Source organism: Ailuropoda melanoleuca, chromosome 5, assembly GCF_002007445.2.
Source record: "Ailuropoda melanoleuca isolate Jingjing chromosome 5, ASM200744v2, whole genome shotgun sequence".
Lineage (NCBI taxonomy): Eukaryota > Metazoa > Chordata > Mammalia > Carnivora > Ursidae > Ailuropoda > Ailuropoda melanoleuca.
Genome location: NC_048222.1, coordinates 344,225 through 363,946, shown reverse-complemented (window position 1 = coordinate 363,946; position 19,722 = coordinate 344,225). Strand labels below are relative to the sequence as shown.

Sequence of the window (19,722 nt, the reverse complement as noted above, 5' to 3'; positions counted from 1 at the left end):
GAGCTGCTGAAGTCCTAATGTGTAATTACCCACTTCCGACGTAATGAGGAGAACCAGACAGGAGCCAAAGGGTGGTACTTGAGGGCCCCAACCCTGATCCCACGAATTCAGACGCTGCTTACCTTTCTGCAGATGTGTAAATTTAGAATGATTTACAAGTTCATTCAACCTCACGAAAAATGGCAGGTTTTTTTTTAAATTAAAAAATAATGTTTAAATACCTATGAACCCACCACCCACAAGAACCAGAAGATAACCAGTGACATACCAACCTCTCCCTCCACCTCTTTGCCATCCCCCCACACCCCCCACTGGAAATCAGTCCTTTTGTTCATACTGTAAAGAAGGTATTGTAAGGTATGTGGTCTCCTGACACTGCCAGCCAGCATGGCTGGGAGCACTCATCTCGAAGCACATCACACTGAACCCAACACACCCCTCGCGATCTAGCCGCTGGGGCTGATACTAGAAATGCTGCTCCGAGAGCACTGGGCCTCCTGGGGATAAGCAGGCCTACCGCGAGCCCCTCCGCGTTAGCCTGGAGACCGCTCCAGCGCTGGCCCGAGGACTGGCCGCCACGCCAGGCACATGCTTTCCTGGTCACCTGCAAGGCGTTCTTTTTGCGGGCTCTTATTCCTCCTCCCTGCCCCCGGGGGCTAAACTAAGTGAAGCTGGGATGCGGTTTGGGACTCTCCACCCAACTTTGCATCTCGAGTAGACAGTTCCTGTTAAAGGCAGGTACGCTGGTCGACGGGCCGGCACGTTAAGGCTTCCAGCCAACGCTCTGCCTTCCCACGCGGAAAAGCATAATCACATATCCTGAGGGGAAGGACAAGGGGTATGTGGTCAAGTGTGTCATCTCCGTTTGGCTCGGTGGCTTCCTAGCTGTGCACCTCGGATGAGCCATGTACCCTCTCTGTGCTTCCGTTTCTGCATCTGTAAATTAAGGGCAACCCTATAAAGTGCGCTTGTTAGGAACATTGAGAAACTGTGTGCCTCGCCCGTGTCTGTATTTTACATACACACACTGTATCCTCACAGAAGCCCCTCTCCAAAGGCCCTGGTTATGTTATTTCCTTGACCAGAATGAAGAGATACATGAATGAGGACATGGTATCACCAATTCCTGATCTTCAGCCACGGGACCTCGATGCCCTGTCCAGGACAAAGTACAGACCACACCATCTTGTCTCCTGAGCCCGTGTCCAGACGCAGAAGACCCAAATCCCTGGAACGGAGCTGTTCTCAGCCTGGTCTTGGCTCCTCAGCACGTGGCAACCCTTGCACCCGCAAGGGCTTGGGCTGGTGGCCATGGGCTGGGAAGCCAGGTCTGGTCCCTCCGATCTATGCCGACCATCGCTGTATTATCTCATGCCAGTTACGAAAAGGCCTTGAGAGAAGCCTCTCCTAGTGAAATTACAAGATCAACCAATACAGAGCTGTAGGCTGCGGACGGCCAACACTGCTTTCTCCCCACCATGGGAGAGTGACATGGTCTGTGTCCCGTATCAAGTAAAATATTGGCCGGAACCGGATTCGGGACGCGTAAGGGAAATCAACCCCTTCAATCCCACCCTAACCCCTACGAACCCACTCCCACCAAGACCCAGAAAACAACAATGTAAACAACATCCATAGTCACTTTATTCTCAAACAGAGGGTCATGTACCCGAAGGGAAGCAGGACTAAGAACCACTGGGGGGGCTTGAAGTGATCTGCCGTAGCCTTCTGGCCCCAGACTGCCTCGGACCTCAACGGCTATGGGGATGGAACTGCCCCTTGATGGTACACATATTAGAAAGGTCAATTCCCCCATTCCCCAAAGGAAATGGAGAAAAGGAGGCAAAAAGTCAATGGGTCCCCAGAACACTGCCTCGGAATCATTCCAGGGACGGTGTATGACTGACCGTCAGTCCACAGATGTGAGTGGGAGGGGATTCTAGGAACGATGGGTGGTGTTGGCAGAAAATTATCCTGGACGGTGTGCACCCGGCACCAGGATACAGCTTTCATTAGAATGAAGGGAGCAGACAAAGCCCTCGGAAAGATACAGAGGCAAAGAGCACATTGATTAGAACATTATCTCGTAACGGGGGGGGGGGGCACTTCCCACCATTACTGTAAAATAACTGTAACTAATCAAAACACATATAGGCCTCTTTAATGGAGTTAATAAAACTACGGCGGAATGGGAATCAGGGGAAGAGGTACTATTCCTGAAGGAAAACGGGGATAGAGGGAGCCATGCTGACAGGGCCAGGCAGGTCCAGTCTAAGTTCTTCGAAAGGAGCCCTGGTCCCGACACAGCAAATATCCACGATCACTATGTGGGACCGAACCAGGGGAAGCCAGGCTGAGCCACGGGGAGTAGGCTGAATGCTCTCCAAGGATTATCCCTACTCTGCAACCCCTCCAGGAACGTGTCAAGCCGAAGTGTGGGGACACTGGAGGTGGACATGGGGTTTTTACTTCTGGGCAATCTTCTGACAGTTTGCATGGGAAGGGAAAGGACAGTGGACACCCCGTCTCCCATGGCAGGGTCCTGGGCAGTGGCAAGGACACCCAGCTGCGACAAGCGGGACGAGGCCAGGCAACAAGACGCCTCAGGCCCGGGGTGGGATTGTGGCCAACAGCCCTCCTGGCCGGGTTCACCTCCTCAAGGGGAGGTCTCCATGGAATGAGCATGACTGCCAACGTGGCCAGAAAACCCATCGATGCCACTCATGGGGCAGATGATGAGAGGGGCTGCGCTCTTCCCTCCCGAGTAACTCAGACTGAAGTAGGGCCGGACGGGCCCACAGAAGGTAGCGTGAGAGAAGGTAAAGGTGTGACAGCGTTCCGTCACGTTGTAGAAGGAGACCTCGCCCGCGTCATAGTCCAAGAAAATCCCCACCCGCTGGAGAGGGCTCCGCAGGGGGAGGGCCGTCATTGGGGAGGTCAGAGCCCAGTATTCTTTCCCGTACCACAAGGACACAGCCCAGAATCCATTCTGGGGGGCGGAAGTGACGCCACCTTTTCTGCACACCGAGTCTTCACAGACACCTATGGTCCACTTGGCTTTATCTCCCACCTCCACCTCCCAGTAATGTCTCCCAGCGATGAAGCAGGGAGAGCCCAAGACACAGGGGAACAGGTTGAACCGCTCAGGGTTGTCGGGCAGGTCCTGCTGGAGGTAACTGTACCGCACTTGCCGCAGGTTGTCGGAGAGGATCAGGCTGGGGTAGGCTGTGTCTGGGTCCAGAGTCACATCCACTGCGGAGACACGGAAGGCAAGGGGGCGGTCGGCCGAGGACGCCCAGCACACCTCCCACCTCCCCCCGCGGACAGAACACGAGCAGCCCATGCAGGGCTGCGTTCAGCCTCCAAAGTCGTCCTGGAGGTTACAGGTATTCAAATGCTGAGATTTACCTCCATTCCCTTTCCTTCAAACATCTCAAGCCACACTGTCCATTATAAACTGAATTCCCAACTTAAATTTGGGGTTCTGGGTACGTGACTAGGGGACTGCAAACCTGTGTCACTTTCAGGGCCGCCTGGGTGGCTCAGTCGGTTGACCGTCTGACTGTTAGTTTTGGCTCAGGTCATGACCCCAGGGTCGTGACAGGCTCTGTGCTCAGCACGGTGTCTGCCTCGGTTTTTCTCCCTCCCTCTCCCCCATCCCCACGTGTTTGCATGCTCTCCTTCTCTAACATAAACAATCTTAAAAAATCACTTTTATATCCTCCATTCCACGAGATCTTCCCCAGCACATGCAAACCCCATTCATCTTCTTCTAATGTCCAATGCAACACCCGCATCTTCCCGAAAAAGCTGCTGTTAACCGGCCATCACGCTCTCCCTCTCCTAAACCTGAAACTACCCCATGTCACGTCCTGGGGTGTTCAGTATTACGGCTTCCTGCTTTAGAGCACTGGTATGATTCTCTCCGCTGCTGCTCAATCTTGCTCAGGGGGAAAACTCCCAGCACTGCCTCCCCAGACCACAGCTCAGGCGGGCTACATGACGCCCACAAAACATTCATGACAGGCAACCGCGGGGGCGACCGAGAGCCCCGGGTACCAGGTCCGTGGTCCAACCATCCGTGCACAGCAGTCACTGATCTGTCCCCCAGCTCATGGGTGTGCCTCGTACCTCCAACCAGACACCGAACTCCAAGCTCCTCCCTTCCCCCTACAGAAGCCCGCACGGCGTTACACAGTGCAGGACGCGCACGATACCCAGCTAATACTTGCTGAAGGACGAGGTATGGGTCGCAGCGGTGGACACCATGGAAAGGACACCTGTTGGACGCCTCTCTTCCACGCAGCTAAGATGTGAATACTCCTGGGACCACAGATTTACCCAGTTTCCCGACCCTTCAGTGATGCTGATGCTCAAAGAGAGCTGCAGTTCCTGCCCCGGCACAGAGGGGATGACCTGAGACGCCTGCACCCCTGGCCCTCAGAACAGTCGGGCCCCTAACTCCTGGCAGGACGACTGCAGAGCACACACGGCCCCCGAGCGCGGCAGGCAGCGCTCCCCTGCTGGGGGGGCACCGGAGCCTGATCTGCCTCCAGCCTGGAGGCATTTTGGGAAGCACAGATACTGTCAACACAGAAACAACCCATGGTTTTTGTGGGTTTATCACTCTGAGATGCGTAATCTAAAGAACCCCAATTCAGGCAATTTCCAAAATCATTCACATTAGTACTTGGGTCTTTAGGACTTTTCCTCCTGTTTCATATGGTTTTGTGTCCAACACCTACCTGAGTATAACTGAGCTTCTCTCAATTCTGAAAGAACAAGAGAGAAGGAGTTACGACATGTATTTCCAAGAACCACCTAACCGAAGGGGCTCCCGTGAGAGTCCCCGTAAAGCTACGGTCTCATCAGACAGCCCGGAACGCCTGTTGCCAGTCGTGCACTGACTTCTCTACACAACCTGTGACTCCATCGTTGAACCAAGAGCCCTAAGGGAAGAGGGACTGGGAACTCTGGTGGAAGGGTAACCACGTGCTTGAGACGGGTAGTAAATGGGGTCAAACTGAGCCGAGATCAAGGATTCCACCCCCCAGCGGGCCAGCTGGCCCTGCAGGGGGAAACACGGTCCCACATCCACGTCAGACGCGACTCTCGGCTTTCCTAAGCCACCTCCGTGCTAGGGGCTGGTGCTCAACTGGGTGGTGCCCACTACCACGCTGAGGCGGACAGGCCCACTCACTTTGCACCACGCAGCAGTGGACAAAGCATGTGCACAGTAAGTTCTCACAAGCCTTTTAAACGGCAGGAGAGGAGGAGAAATCAGTGAGAGCGAGATCACGGAAGGCTACGCTGTCCGGCATCAGGCACCGTGGCCAGTGCGGTTTGTCCCTATTTGTTTGACTGTGGAAGACACCTGAGTGTCCCCCCCGTGTGTATCTGAAAAGATAAAACGCAAACAAGGTCTCAGGATACATCCTACAGGAAATCAGAGATGCGGGGGATCCGTAGTTTGTAACAAGACAAGTTTACCAACTTACAGAGGTTTCGGATCCCACTAGACAGTCCAGGGATTTGAGCACTTAGGATACAGCCAACTCGTCACCGAGTGTGGCTCATGACCAGAAAATTTTACATCTACAAGGGCTTCCCTTGAATACCTAACCCACTTGATTTAATAAACATAACACAAGGTTTATTATACGTCAGGCTCCATTCGGAAGGCTTTAGAACTTAACCCTACAACCCCATGAGGTAAGAACCATTCTTGTCCTCATTCTACAGGTGAGGAAGTCAGTGCAGAATCCCTCCTAAGTGCCAGAGCTGGGCCCAGGGCAGCCGGACTCCCGAACCCCCGCTCCGGTCCTCAACCCGGGCTGCTTGATCCCCGCCCCCATCCCCACCCCCCGCCTGCCCGCGAGCAGGAGGAGAGCAAATGAAATGCAACCAGGATGGTTTCTGTTCATTCTTTTTCCCAGTTAAAAAAGAATTAAGCAAATTCTGGATTAATTTTGGGATTGCCTGTTTTTCACCCCTCAATACAGACTGAAAACTGAGTGCATATAAAGGACGTCATATTCAAAGGAGAGGCTGTGAATTGAAACAACTGAAGCAAAAGGAAGATGCAGCCGATGAGAAGGCGGGCCAGTGGGTGTCGTCCCCTCCCATTGCCCCCCCCCACTTCTAAAGTAGATGTCCACCTTCCCAGGAACTTGAACATCAAAAAACCAGTAAATACATAAATTTACCTTGGATTTTCTCCATATCTGACTGCATTTTTTCTAGGGGAGAAAAGACGACATTCAGTTTGCATCCCACATCTGGCTGGAGAGTCTGTCCTCCCCTCAGGCACGACAGACATTCAGAGCATGACTGCATTTCCCCTAATGGACCCCTCTCCTCGTAGTACCTGTGAACTGCTTGAGGCTCTCGGTCAAGAACAGACATTTTTGCGCAAAAATGTGGATTTTCTCTTGCAGGTCTGGAGGTGTGATCCAGGGCTCAGGGATCCGGATTCTTTCAGCTCTACGTTGAACAAAAAAAGAAAATGAGTAAATCCCTCCCCCAACCCCGCCACTTGCAGAGCCCAGACCAAGCCTGGATTAAACTGACCGGCAGTCTTTAAAAGCAGCCACCCTCAGCTCTCTCCCTATCCTCCTCCTAGGCTGTGATCTTCTAAACATCTTACCCATTTTCACTCCCCCCACAGCACCTAGCTCATGGAATTTCAAATGACTTGTCCTCAAAAAGGTTTACTGAATTAAACTGAAGGTAAGGCTGACCTTGCCAGAAAGCACTAGATTCCTAGACAAAGTCCTGGAGATTCAGGGTGGGCAATAACCCAGAGCCCTCAGGTTCCCAAGTACGGTGAGAACCCCTCCAGACAGGTACGCGCCCTGCTCGGGGGTCCACGGCAAAAACTGATTGCCGGCTGCCTCCCTAATATCCCTCCCCCCATCTTCCAAATTATACGGGTTCATGGCTACCCCGTCTAGATGTGACCTTACGACTGAGTTCTGCCCAATAAGAGGTAAGTAGTGTCTTGCGGTACTTTGAGAAGCCTGCTTAGAAAGGAGTATGCTGTGACTTACGTCCCCCGTGTGGCTGGCATTCCATCTCGGACTGTCAGACCGAGGACAACTCAGGGACGGCAGGAGAGTGAGGGAAGGAGACCAGCAGCCCAGCCCAGGGCTACCTACCTGCACATATATGGCAACGATGTCTTAAATAATGTTTAAGCCTTAAGCCAATGAAATTTGGGTTTCCTCTCTCACACAGACAAACATTAATGTCACAGAGAGCGAGGCTCTGAAGCTTGACCTCCCTGTGCTCGACCAGAATCAGACTGGCATCAAAGAGCACAAGTAACAAGTCAGGGCGGTAATTGCTGGGGCCATGTGGCTGGGACTGGACACCTAACTCCTCTCCCTCGAAACCCTCAATTTCACCAGCATCATCTATCCACGTGGCACTCCAGCCAACCTACCCCGTCTACGCGGCCCTGCCCCAGCCCCTCGGGTGTTCGCACACAGCCCCCGCTGGACTCCTCTGCAGGGTTTGCACCACTCAGTATCTTAACCAGCTTCAACGTTCAGCTCCTGCAAAGTCAGTCTCTGTCCTGGTAGGCACTCCTGCACCAACAGCACGTTCCCAAGGCCGACCCCACTTGCCCTCACAGTCTGCCCTGCAAACACAAGCGAGCCTCGCCATCTTGCCCGCTTAGAGCTCTCCCTTCTCCTAGAGCTTCTCCTCACTCCCCCCCTGACAACAGAGCGAAGCAACAATGAGAACAAGAGAATCCGGGTAACCCGGCACTAATTCTGCAACTCTGAACCAGTCACACTCTTCTGAGTCCATATTGTCCCCATTACGGAATTAGGGGGGGAGTCCTGGGGGGAGGTCTCTGAAACCCTGAAGCAGCAAGGACGACAAGAAACCTTGCACTTTGCCCAGGTGCGTGTGAGCCTTCACTCCCTCCATGGACGTGTCCTCACAAACCATGGGAGCCCCATCCTACCCCTCACCCTCCCAATTTGTCTGTAATTCCTGAACTTTGCGGAGAAGAACTGGTCCATTTAGCTCTTTGCACGTGAGTGACTTGTTCAGAGACGGGCAGGGTGTGTGTCACCCTGGTAAGATGTCCTTCTCAGGCTCTGGGCTCCTTCAGGATTTACGAGCGTAAGGCAAGTGCCCTCCTGCACTTGATTTAACACTGGGGAGGGAGAACACAGTACCTGCTCAGTGTGTCCCCGATGTCCTGCAAGAGAAAGGAAAAGGATGACCGTGAAAAGCCATGACTTCGGTTCTTTTAGAAGTTTGCTGAAAACCCAGCTACTGGCTGGCCCTCCTGCGAGAAGCCAGGGAAACAAGGAACAGGGCTCAGTCAAGGAGCTAAAAATCTGGGGCGCACACTATTTGCTATCCCAGCACTTCCTATGTCCTGCTTCTGCCCCACTGGCCGGGGACCTCACACTTTCAAATTTCCTTACAATACTCCCACCCTCACACCCCAACTGCCTACCTGTCCAGTTTGCTTTGACTTTTTTTGTGAAATAATTTCAAATACACAGAAAAACTGCTAGCACAGAGCTCCTGAATACTCCTTCCCAGACTTACCAGATTATTATTACCACATTTATACTCAGAACCATTTGAGAGATCACTCTTTACATTATACAACGTAGCTTTGCCCCCTTAGACTTCCTAAGGGCAAGTACATTTTCTTACACAAATACAGTCCAGTTATCAAACCCAGAAAAAGAAGCACTGATCTAATGATCTGTGAATCAATGATCTAAATGAACCTTTATCTAACCCACAGTCCATATTCTCGTTTAACCAATCATCTCAATAAAGTTACCTGCAGCTACTCCCCTCCCCGCTCAGTGACCCATGACCATTCTCCACATTCAGCTGTCACGACACATATCTAGAATAGTTCCTTAGCACTGACCTGTCTTTCGTGACACTGACTCTGGTTTAATATAGGCTATTTACTCTACAGGAAGCCATCCCTCCTCTGGGATCTTCCCCTCATGATTAAATCCAGGCTGTATCATCTGTGAGTAGGGTATGCTATGTCTTTCTTTCTTTCTTTTTTTTTTTAAAGATTTTATTTATTCATTTGACAGAGAGACAGCCAGCGAGAGAGGGAACACAAGCAGGGGGAGTGGGAGAGGAAGAAGCAGGCCCCCAGCGGAGGAGCCCGAAGTGGGACTCGATCCCAGAACGCCGGGATCACGCCCTGAACCAAGGCAGATGCTTAACGACCGCGCCACCCAGGAGCCCCGGCATGTCTTTCTAAAGGTACATGATACTCACTCGCCCCTTACTGGCCGTTATTTTGATCACTGTATAGCTCCGATCTTTCCTTTTGTAACTAATAAGCAATCTAGAAGTGATACTTTGAAATTATGTTAATACTCCAATCCTTATCAAACTTCCTCCCTTAGATTTAGCATCCACTGATAATTACTGTCTGAATTAACTTTTACTATGATGGTTACTAAAGGGTGATTGGCTAGTTTCAAAATTCCTTCTATATTACTTAGTCGACATTTTACTAGGAGTAATTTCCCCCTTTATTATTAGTATGGGCTCATACATTCTTATTTAATAGGTTATAATCCATCACTGTTCTTACTTATTTTGGTGCTCAAAAAGTCTCCTATCCCATCGCACCCTATTTTCCCCATTCCCATCTGGCTTATCCTTCAACCGTTTCCTCCGCAAACATAAGCGGATACATGATGTTCCAATTATCTCTTTTTTCTTACACAAAAGGTAGCACTCTATATTCTGCGCTATGATTTTCACTTAACGATACATTCCCGGAAACCCCTCTCTATCAGTTCTTAGATATCTTCCTCACTCTTCCGTACAGTTGCACAGAATTCCATTGTATGGACACACACAGTTGATTCAACCTCTTTTCTCGGTTTGGAAGGTGGGTTTTTCCCAATATTTTGCAATTACAATGTTACATCAAGTAACCTTGTATGTATGTATTTTTGTACGTATTTTCATACTTAGATTATATTTTCAACATAAATTCCTGACAAATTCTAACTACATATATACTTCTGTTAAATACTGCCAAAACAATGTCTTCCCACCAGCATTACCACATCCTTGCTAACAGTGTACTGAATTAAGAAAATTTTGCTATTCTAATGGGGGAGAAAGGGTATTATAGTATGGTTTTTAATTCGCATCTCATTTTTTTAAATAAAATTTTTAAAAGACTTTATTTATTTATCTGATAGAGAGTGAGAGAGAGTACAAGCAGGGGGGAGCAGCAGGCAGAGGGAGACCCAGGCTCCCTGCTGAGCAAGGAGCCCGATATGGAACTTGATCCTGGGATCATGACCTGAGCTGAAGGCAGATGCTTCACCGACTGAGCCACCCAGGTGTCCCTAATTCACATCTTATTAAAAGTACAGTAGAACACTTTTTCACAAGTTCATGGTCCAATTTTACATTTTTTGGCAAATTGCCTATTAATATCTTTTGCTCATTTTTCTATAGAACTTGTCTTTTCCCCCCTCAATTTTTTGTATGTTCTTTATATATTATTTCTATTATCCCTATTTGTGATATTTGCTGCAATTTTCTTTCCATTTGGCACTGGTCTTTTGAAGACTTATTTATTATTTGAGAGAGAGAGTGCACAGGAGCAGAGGGAGAGAGAGAGAGAACCTCAACCAGATCCCCGCTGAGCACGGAGCCTGACACAGGGCTCAATCCTAGGACCCTGAGATCATGACCTTAGCCTTTTTTTTTTTTTTAATGTTTTTTTATTATATCATGTTAGTCACCATACAGTACTTCCCTGGTTTCCGATGTAAAGTTCGATGATTCATTAGTTGCGTATAACACCCAGTGCACCATGCAATACGTGCCCTCCTTACTACCCATCACCAGCCTATCCCATTCCCCCACCCCCCTCCCCTCTGAAGCCCGCAGTTTGTTTCTCATAGTCCATAGACTCTCATGTTTCATCCCCCCTTCTGATTACCCCCCCTTTCTTTATCCCTTTCTTCTCCTACCGATCTTCCTAGTTCTTATGTTCCATAGATGAGAGAAATCATATGATAATTGTCTTTCTCTGCTTGACTTATTTCACTTAGCATTATCTCCTCCAGTGCCGTCCATGTTGCAGCAAATGTTGAGAATTCGTTCTTTCTGATAGCTGAGTAATATTCCATTGTATATATGGACCACAGCTTCTTAATCCAGTCATCTGTTGAAGGGCATCTCGGCTCCTTCCATGATTTGGCTATTGTGGACAATGCAGCTATGAACATTGGGGTGCATATGGCCCTTCTCTTTACTACGTCTGTATCTTTGGGGTAAACACCCAGTAGTGCAATGGCTGGGTCATAGGGTAGTTCAATTTTTAACTTTTTAAGGGACCTCCACACTGTTTTCCAGAGTGGCTGTACCAACTTGCATTCCCACCAACAATGTAGGAGGGATCCCCTTTCTCCACATCCTCTCCAGCAATTGTTGTTTCTTGCCTTGTCAATTTTTGCCATTCTAACTGGCATAAGGTGGTATCTCAGTGTGGTTTTGATTTGAATTTCCCTGATGGCTAATGATTTTGAACATTTTTTCATGTGTCTGTTAGCCGTTTGTATGTCATCATTAGAAAAGGGTCTGTTCATATCTTCTGCCCATTTTTTGATTTGTTTATTTGTTTCTCGTGTATTGAGTTTGAGAAGTTCTTTGTAGATCTTGGATACCAGTCTTTTATCTGTAGTTGCATGACCTTAGCCTTAATCAAGAGTCGGACGCTCAACTGACTGAGCCACCCAGGCACCCTTGACACTGGTCTTCTGAATGGTTACAGTGTGTAATGTTACATTTTTCCACTGTGCTGTTACCAGCTGTCTTAGTTACACAGGCATTACAGTACGTTCTAATGTCTAATAGGGCCGGTTCCCACCCACAGCTCTTCTTTCTGTGTTTCCCAGCTATTTTCATGGGCTCATTTTTCTATCTGAACTTTACCATCACTGTGTCTAGCTCCAGATAAAGTGTGCTGTTTTTTTGCTGGGATTGCATTAAGTTTATAAATTAACTTATGACGAACTAATGTGATATCAACATGTCTTGACCAAGAACAGGGATGTCTTTTTTATTAGCTCAAGTCTATCTTGTGTCCTCAGGAGTGTTTTATAATATTTTCCACACAGGTTTTTACACATTGCTTTTAAGTTTATTCCCCAGTATTTTACTTTTTTTTCTTTTTCAATTAGAAATGGGGCATCCTTTCCTAAAATGTCTTCTGGTGGTTATCAGTGCAAAGAAGGGCTGCTGATTTCTGTCTGTTAACCTTACATCCTGCTATCTTGCTGAATTCTTTATAATTATATAACACATATTCTCCAAAAAGACAGTATAATATCTTTTCTAATTCTTTTCTTTTCTTTTTTTTAAAGATTTTAAGTAAACTCTACACCCAACGTGGGGATCGAACTCAAGGCCCCAAGATCAAGAATCACATGCCCCACTCACTGAGCCAGCAAGGAGCCCCAGGCTTTTCCAATTCTTATGCCTGCAATTGTTCTGACTACATTGGTTAAAATCTCCAGAACAAGGTTAAACAGAGGCAGATAACAGCGGGCATCTTGCCCTGTTTCTGACCTCAGTGGGAATGCCTCTAATAGTTCCTCTTAAGTAAGATTTAGCTTGCTTTTCCAGTGACACCCACCATAACCCTCCCTCTCTCTCATTCCACGTGCACGACCCCTCTTTCTTCAACAGACCCCATCTGTTCCAGAATGTCCTCACAAATATCTCCCGTGTTAAGAACACAAGTTTTGAAGCCTCAGTGCTCGCTTTGGCAGTGTGCACGCCGAGTGGGGGGCAGCCCCTGCAGATCACGCTCCAAGCTGCTGAAGCCCATCACGGCGCCATCAGAGCACTGCCCACAACCACCCCATGGTGAAACGAGGCGGACGTCCCTCAGCTCGTGGACGCAGCCCGAGTCCAACAACACGTGCTGTCTACCCACACAATGGAGCACTATCCAGCCACACAAAGAAGGGAAGCACCACCCGGGCTACAGCAGGGACGAACCTTGAGAAAAGTACCCCGAGTGAAAGAAATCCGATACAAAAGGCCACATATTATGCAGACACTATGTGTCTCCACATGGTGGAGGATTGACGGTTGCCAGTCGGAGGAAAGGAACGACTTTATTTAATGGATACAAGGTTTCCTTTCGAGGTGCCGACAGTGTCCGGAACTACAGTGATGACTGGCTAAATGCTACTGAGTTGTACACTCTGGAGTGGCCGAAACGATGAACTGACGTTACGTGTATTTTATCACCGTAACAGAACTAAACCAAACCCACACTACACCTTCCAAAGCGCTAATCCGGGGAACACCCCACTACCTGCTCGCCCCACGCCTGCCCCACGCCTGCACGAGCGGTCACGGGCTCGGAAAGCGCGAGGGAAAGTCGCGCGACAAGGCAGGCCGACCCCAACCCTAACCCTACCGTGTCTCACAATCCTCCGGGCTTCCCCATGCTCTGAAACGGTAATTCCCAAACTGCCCCTATTCTTCAAAGCTTGCTTTCCCTAACTCCTGCTCGAGGTCAGACATGAGAAGCCGCGGGGTTTTTGCTACCAAACCTCACCCCACCCCCCTTCCCTCCCAAAGATCTCCCAAAACTACCTCCTACCCATGTGCCTCAGTCCCCTTCCCTTCCCTTCTCCGGCACAGACCTGAGTGGGAACTCGTCTACCTTACGGCTTCAGGGAGTCTCCTGGGGATCCTTACAACAGACCCCCCAGCTGCATATTCCTTTCCAGTGCGTGGAGCTCGTTTCTTTAAGCAGCCCCTCCCATGAAGGCCCACGACCCCACCCCACCTCTCAGTATTTTCTTACCTCCCCTCCCGGTCTTTCCCCTTGACCCAGGCACCTGCTCCTGCACTGGCCGCTTGCCCTGCCCGTCCCCTCCCTATCACGGCTCCTGCCCAAACTGCTCGCTGCGGCGGTTCTATCGGAGGGCCCGTGATGCCCACGGTTTTAAACCCAACGGATGTCGGCCCTCAAGTGCGTGGGACTCTGCTGTCCACCCCCTTCCCCGGTCACACTCTGCTCCTCTGGCCAAGTTCCCGCTGCAAACTCCTCCTTTCATCCCTGGCCATTAAATACTGGTGTCTGTTGAGGCTCAAGGCTTGGCCTTCAGGAGTCCAAAGCAGGTGTCAGTCCAGTTTTTCTCAAAGGCGGGACAGCACACACTGCGGGTTTTGAGGGCCATGCGTCGTCTCGCAGTTGCAGCCCTGCTGTGTGGTGGAAAGTAACCACGCACAGCAAGTACGGAACGGGATGCGTGTGGCCAATAAAACGTACAGACAACGAAGCTTGAGTTGTACATAATTTCACATAGCATGAAATAAAATTCTTCTGATTTTTCCTCACCGTTTAAACTATAAAAACCAGGGGCACCTGGGGGGCTCAGTCGGTGAAGCGTCTGCCTTTAGCTCAGGTCGTGATCCTGATCGGGGTCCTGGGGTCAAGGCCCCTGCTCAGCAGAGTCTGCTTCTCCCTCTCCCTCTGCCCTCCCCTCAGCTTGTGCTCTCTTTCTTTCTCTCAAAGGAATAAAATATAAATAAACAAATCTGTAAAAACCAGGGGTGCCTGGGGGGCTCAGTTGGTGCACTGTCCAACTCTTGATTTCTGCTCAGGTCATGATCTCAGGCTGGAGAGATCACACCCCCAGTCGGGCTCTGCATCCAGTGTGGAGCCTGCCTGAGGCGCTCTCTTCCCCTCTCCCTCTGCCCCTTCCCCACTAAACACCACTACCACCACCACACCAAGAAAACAAAGAAACAAAAAAACAAAACAAAACAAAACCCCTCAAAACCACGCTTAGCCTGCAGGACATACAAAAGCAGGTGGGGCAGTTTGCTGACCCCCGCCCTACGCCCCCAAGGCTTCTAATGACATGTACCCACACCCGTGACCCCCACTGTTCACTTGTCTGCCCTGACATCAGAACACAAACTTCAGGGGAGCCTCTGCACCCTTAACCCCTGAGCCGGGCGGGAACCGTGCCTGACCCAGGACAGTTCACACGCAGCGAACGCCCAACAGCTCACTTCCCGTGGCCAGTGCAGCCTATCACCCTCAGGACAGCAAGGTGAAACCACGCACGGCCCGGGCCAACCGCTCCCGCTCAAGGGCTCAGTTTTGTGGCTGTGCCAACGCACACACAGATGCGAACGTTACAAGATACTGCACAGAGACGGTCTTTAAACAGCATGTGGGCCAAACCCCTCATTCCATCAGGGGCAGATCAGGTCACTGAAGCCCGCAGAGGTCAAGAGCTTTGTGTGTGACCAGACCCCCTGGCGCAGGACAGGCCTGGGCGTCAGGTGTTCCCTCTGCTCTTTCTGTGCGACAACGCAACTGCCCGATCCAAGCGGTGTTGGCCGGAGCTTCTGCGATGCCTGTGTTCCCTCCGACAAGCCCAGGGAGCTGGGGCTGACAGGGGAGGAGGGGGTCCTCGAGATGCGTGGCAAAGGGGGAAGGGAGACTTTGCGGCGGGCCCGTGGTGGGGCTGCGAGCCTCACCTGCAGGAGCTCCCTGGTGGGCTGTTGCTGCTTCTCCTCCAGCTGCGCGATCAGGCCGCTCAGGTGCGAGATGTTGCAGGAGAACTGGGTGATGGCGCCGTTGATGCTGTTGTAGATGGCCAGGTCCAGCTCCTCGAGGCGGGCCAGCAGGCGGTACTCGTGCTCCTTCAGGGAGTGGTAGAGCTGCTCAAACTCCCAGACGATCTTCTCCCTCTCCATCTGGGTCAGGCTCTGCGCAGGTGACAGGGAAGGGCACTGAAGGGACGAGAGGCTCCCTTCTAGACCCTCGTGTTTCCTCCCCGACGACTCATCTCATCCCAGCACCTTGTTCACTCGCTCACGACTGGACACACGGCGGCTGAGAAGTGTTACCCCGGGGGGATAACAAAGGAACTCAGTACATAAGAGTCAGGTTCACGTGACACGTAATCACAGGTGGTACGTGGGGACAGGATGGCCTGCGGTGGGGGAGGCTGGTACAGCGTCCACAAAAGCACTGTGGACACAGTCCGTGGGAGGAACAGGAGTTCACCCTGTGGTCAGAGGGGGCAAAGATTCCATCTGGCTGAGCACAGGAGCGTTGAGGGGAAGCCGGGAAAGGTAAGAGGGCAGAACACACCTTGCCTGGGAGGCCAGGGTGGGGCAAGACTTTGTTGCAACTGGGAGCCATGAAAGGCGGCCAGGGAAGGGACGGGGTCGGCTATGACCACGCAGTGATGGACTGAACACTCAATCCTCGCATTTTCACCGGGACCACGTCCCTGAGGCCCTTCCCGTGTAGCCCGTACCCCATTTCTGGCCTCCAGGAGTGTTCGTCAACTGCCCGTCACTGGCTGTGGGTGTGGTTCTGCCCTTCCTTCTCTACCCCCTTCCAACCACAGGGCTCAAGGCTCCCCGCAGCTCCCTGCGTTTACTCCTGGGGAATGAAGTCTTATTAGGGCAGAGCCACGCCCATCACCCACATGTTGTATTTAGCTGCCTCTGAGCTATGACAACAGAGTTGTGGTTGTGACAGAGATGATGTGGCCCACAGAGCCAAAAATACGGAAGGTTGTCGACACCTGTCCTAAGCTCCACCCCTCCTGAGAATCGTCCCCAAGCACCATCCCTCTCGCCACCCTTGCTCAGCAGTCACTGGGCAGCACACACCTTCCTTCCAAATCCTCTGGGTAAGGTCACAGCTCTCCTTAGCTGAAGTCTTTCAAAGACATAAATGATACAATGTCACCTCAGAAATGGAAAATTAAAGCTGAAAGAGACCATAAACAGCCACTGATTCAGGGCTTCTGGAAGGCGCTGCTCCTGGCGCGCTGGTGGGGCACAGTTTTGCCCGCCATGGGACTCCCTTGCACTGCACGACCTCCCCTCCGCAGTCACTCAGTCCCTCGAGTGACAACCGAAGGAACACCCACACGCCACGGGAGGGGAGGAGAGGGCAGCACCAGCCTTGCAGAAAACCACAGGTCAAGTCCCACGTACCCATTTCACGGAGGGGGAAACAGGCCAGAGAGGGTGCATCACTCCCTCCGTCTATGCAGTTGGCTAGCGTCAGAGCCAAGAAGTATGTCCCAGTGTCCTGATTCTCAGAGAAGGGCTTTTTCTCCCCTGGCACTCCTCCCACGGAGGACACACGGTTGTGCGCACGGTGACTCCACTCACACACACTAGGAGCCCGGCCGCCCGTCAGCCGTGTTTTCAAGCGAGGGGAGCTGAGGTCTCGGGAGCGCAGGCAGAGCAAATGGTGGTTATCTGAAGACATCACGAGAGTAAGCTCCCTGCCCCAAAGTTCTGTCCTGCACCCTGGCCAGCACTGACGGTTTCACAAGATGGTGCTGGGCTCTACTAGTCCAGGAGTTTGCGTTTCAGATGCAAGCACCTCTTGGGAATTTCTCCTGTTTTATTTACAATTAAAAAAATTGCTTGAACACCTGTGTGCTGGAAATAAGGATATATTATAAAAGTCTCCGTACTTTTTGGTTTTTGATTGTCCAAAGCCCCAGATGTCCCAAGCACAAAAGAGCACATCAATCACTTGTCAGCCACCATCAGCATCCGCCTGCAGAACAGCACCAAGGGAGGCTAAACGTGCCCAAGAACTTCCCTAAGTCAGTGCTGTCAAGGGTCAACCCCGACCCACACAAGACAACAGGCTGAGCTTTTGATAGGTCAGATCTCCAGGGGTTCCAACTTCACTTCTTCTATCCCTTCCCCCCAAATGTGGGAATCCCTTTTTTCTCCAGGTGAGCTCCCCACTCCCATCTGGGGTTGTTTTCCTCACACCTGGACGTTCTGGGTGACCTAAGGTTAAGGGAAGTAATACCCGCCTTCAAAACAGAGTGGCTGGCAGCAGCGACATTCTCTTGAATTCCAAACACCCTTACCAAGAGTTCAGCTCGTGCCTGCTCCCCCTGCGCCCGACGCCTCTTCTTCAAGTCCTTCACTCTTTTCAGGTGCTCCAGCTGGTTCTGAATTTGCTCCTGAGGAAAGCAAACACAGGTGCACAGTTCAAGATTAGGCAGACCCCAGCATTGGCAAGGCTGACGTGCTTATCACATGCAGCCCACATTCCTGAGGGCACGTCCCTGCTTAGAGCCTATCCTTGGACCTGCTGCCCTCGCAGGGCACAGGGGGTCTCCACACCTCTCCCTGGCAGTCTACGTGTAGCTTTAGCTGGTGGGCCACCTGCCTACACCCGGAAGGATACTGCATGGCTCAACGGAAAGGTGAGTGGACTAGGAGGCTGAGCTAACTTGTGGCTCTCCACAGAAGCCACAGAGATAATGATTTAAGTTCTCATTTCCCTCACGTGTGGCATAGGCAAACACCACCTTCCCAACCTACTCCAGGGTTACTGCCAGTGTGAGTAAAAGGATACATCGGAAAGTTATAGCATAACTGCTAGGTGATGAATTACGCACGAATGTACGCACATTCAAACATCGCTGCGCACTTTCTGTCCCGCAGCCCTGAAATACACAGAGAAGACCGCTCGCGCGCTCCTCCAACGCGGCCTTACACTGTTCTGGTTCGCGTCCCTGCTGGGCTGTGCGGTCTGTTGACTCAACGGTCCACAGAGCGCCACCCGCTCATCTTATTTCGTTTATCTTCACGGCAACTGTGTAGAGTCTCACGGTGCTTCAGTGACTTCGGCAGGAAAGAGGTGCTCTTTTCCGGGAGCTTCTAGAACAGGACGGAGCACTGGAAGTGCTGGGGAAGGGCTCACAGGCTGCGTGATGGGCACCTGCTTGCCGCGCACACAGGCGGTGCACGCGAGTGTGTGTTGCGTGAGATCATCTGTGATCCGACAGGAGCACAGCGTGGCGATGTGTGCCTGCTTTTACGCACATCCTTTACCCCGTCAACGGAGGGCGGGGTCTCCGTGGGTAATGTGCCCGAGCCGGGAGACACGGGGGCACCTGGGGGGGGGCACTCCTGGCTTCCTCACCAGCTACAGGTTCCCCCCAGTCTGAGTGCCGAGGCTCTGCAGCGGACAGAGAGGAAATGACGGCTGTGAACCCCACGTCCGGCTCAGCCATTTTCTAGGCGGAAAAGAGGAAGCCCCTTGGCTCTCTCCTCCCTTTGTCCGCTCGCGCTCCCGCCCCTCCCGCGCCGCGCGGCCCTCACCTTGAAGCCCTCCACCGCCTCCTCGAGCGGCAGCACGCTGTGGCCGCGGTGCTCGCGGGAGCGGTCGCACACCACGCAAATGGGCATCTGGTCCTCCTCGCAGTACAGCTTCAGCGGCTCGCGGTGCTTCTCGCACACGCCCATCTCGCCCCCGGGCCCCGACGGCCGCTCGGTACGCAGCTGCTTCACCAGCTGGGTCACGTTGGCCAGGTGCCGGTTGGGCCGCATGTGCCGCTGCGGGAAGGTCTCCCGGCACTGCGGACACGACACGTTGGTCTCCGCCGCGCCCCAGCAGCGGGTGAGGCACGCGCAACAGATGTTGTGGCCGCAGTCGAGCATCATGGGCTCGGCGAAGTACTGCAGGCACACGGGGCAGGTGGTCTCCTGCTGCAAGCACTCGGCCACGCTCCCGGAGGCCATGGCGCGGGCCCGCGGGGGCGCACGGGCATGGGCCCCGGCGCCCAGCTCTGCGCGGAGCCCAACTCTACCGCGCGCCCTCCCGCTCGCGGCTTCCGGGCGGCGCGGGGAGGCGGGCGGGCGGAGCGG

At 52.1% G+C, this 19,722-nt stretch overlaps 1 protein-coding gene across 1 annotated transcript; it reads right to left on the bottom strand.

Annotated features, from left to right (window-relative positions):
* Positions 1-1,622: 1,622 nt before the first annotated feature.
* On the bottom strand, positions 1,623-19,596 carry LOC100473220 (zinc finger protein RFP). Its single transcript, XM_002928641.3, has 8 exons — positions 19,177-19,596; positions 17,934-18,029; positions 15,553-15,783; positions 8,193-8,215; positions 6,368-6,483; positions 6,207-6,239; positions 4,746-4,772; positions 1,623-3,252 (listed from the first exon to the last, which is right to left on the bottom strand). Exons 1-8 carry the CDS (start codon positions 19,594-19,596, stop codon positions 2,657-2,659), a joined length of 1,542 nt encoding a protein of 513 aa, XP_002928687.1. The 3' UTR covers positions 1,623-2,656.
* Between the last annotated feature and the right edge of the window lie 126 nt (positions 19,597-19,722).

What these genes read in the sequence shown, in the direction of transcription:
- LOC100473220 (XM_002928641.3), bottom strand. Translation starts at nt 19,596, where the DNA reads ATGGCCTCCGGGAGCGTGGCCGAGTGCTTGCAGCAGGAGACCACCTGC. An exon ending in AGGCACGAGCTGAACTCTTG is followed by an intron (nt 15,784 to 17,933) that starts GTAAGGGTGTTT and finishes TCACCTGCGCAG; the next exon opens with AGCCTGACCCAGATGGAGAG. An exon ending in ATCGGGGACACACTGAGCAG is followed by an intron (nt 6,484 to 8,192) that starts GTACTGTGTTCT and finishes TGTTCAACGTAG; the next exon opens with AGCTGAAAGAATCCGGATCC.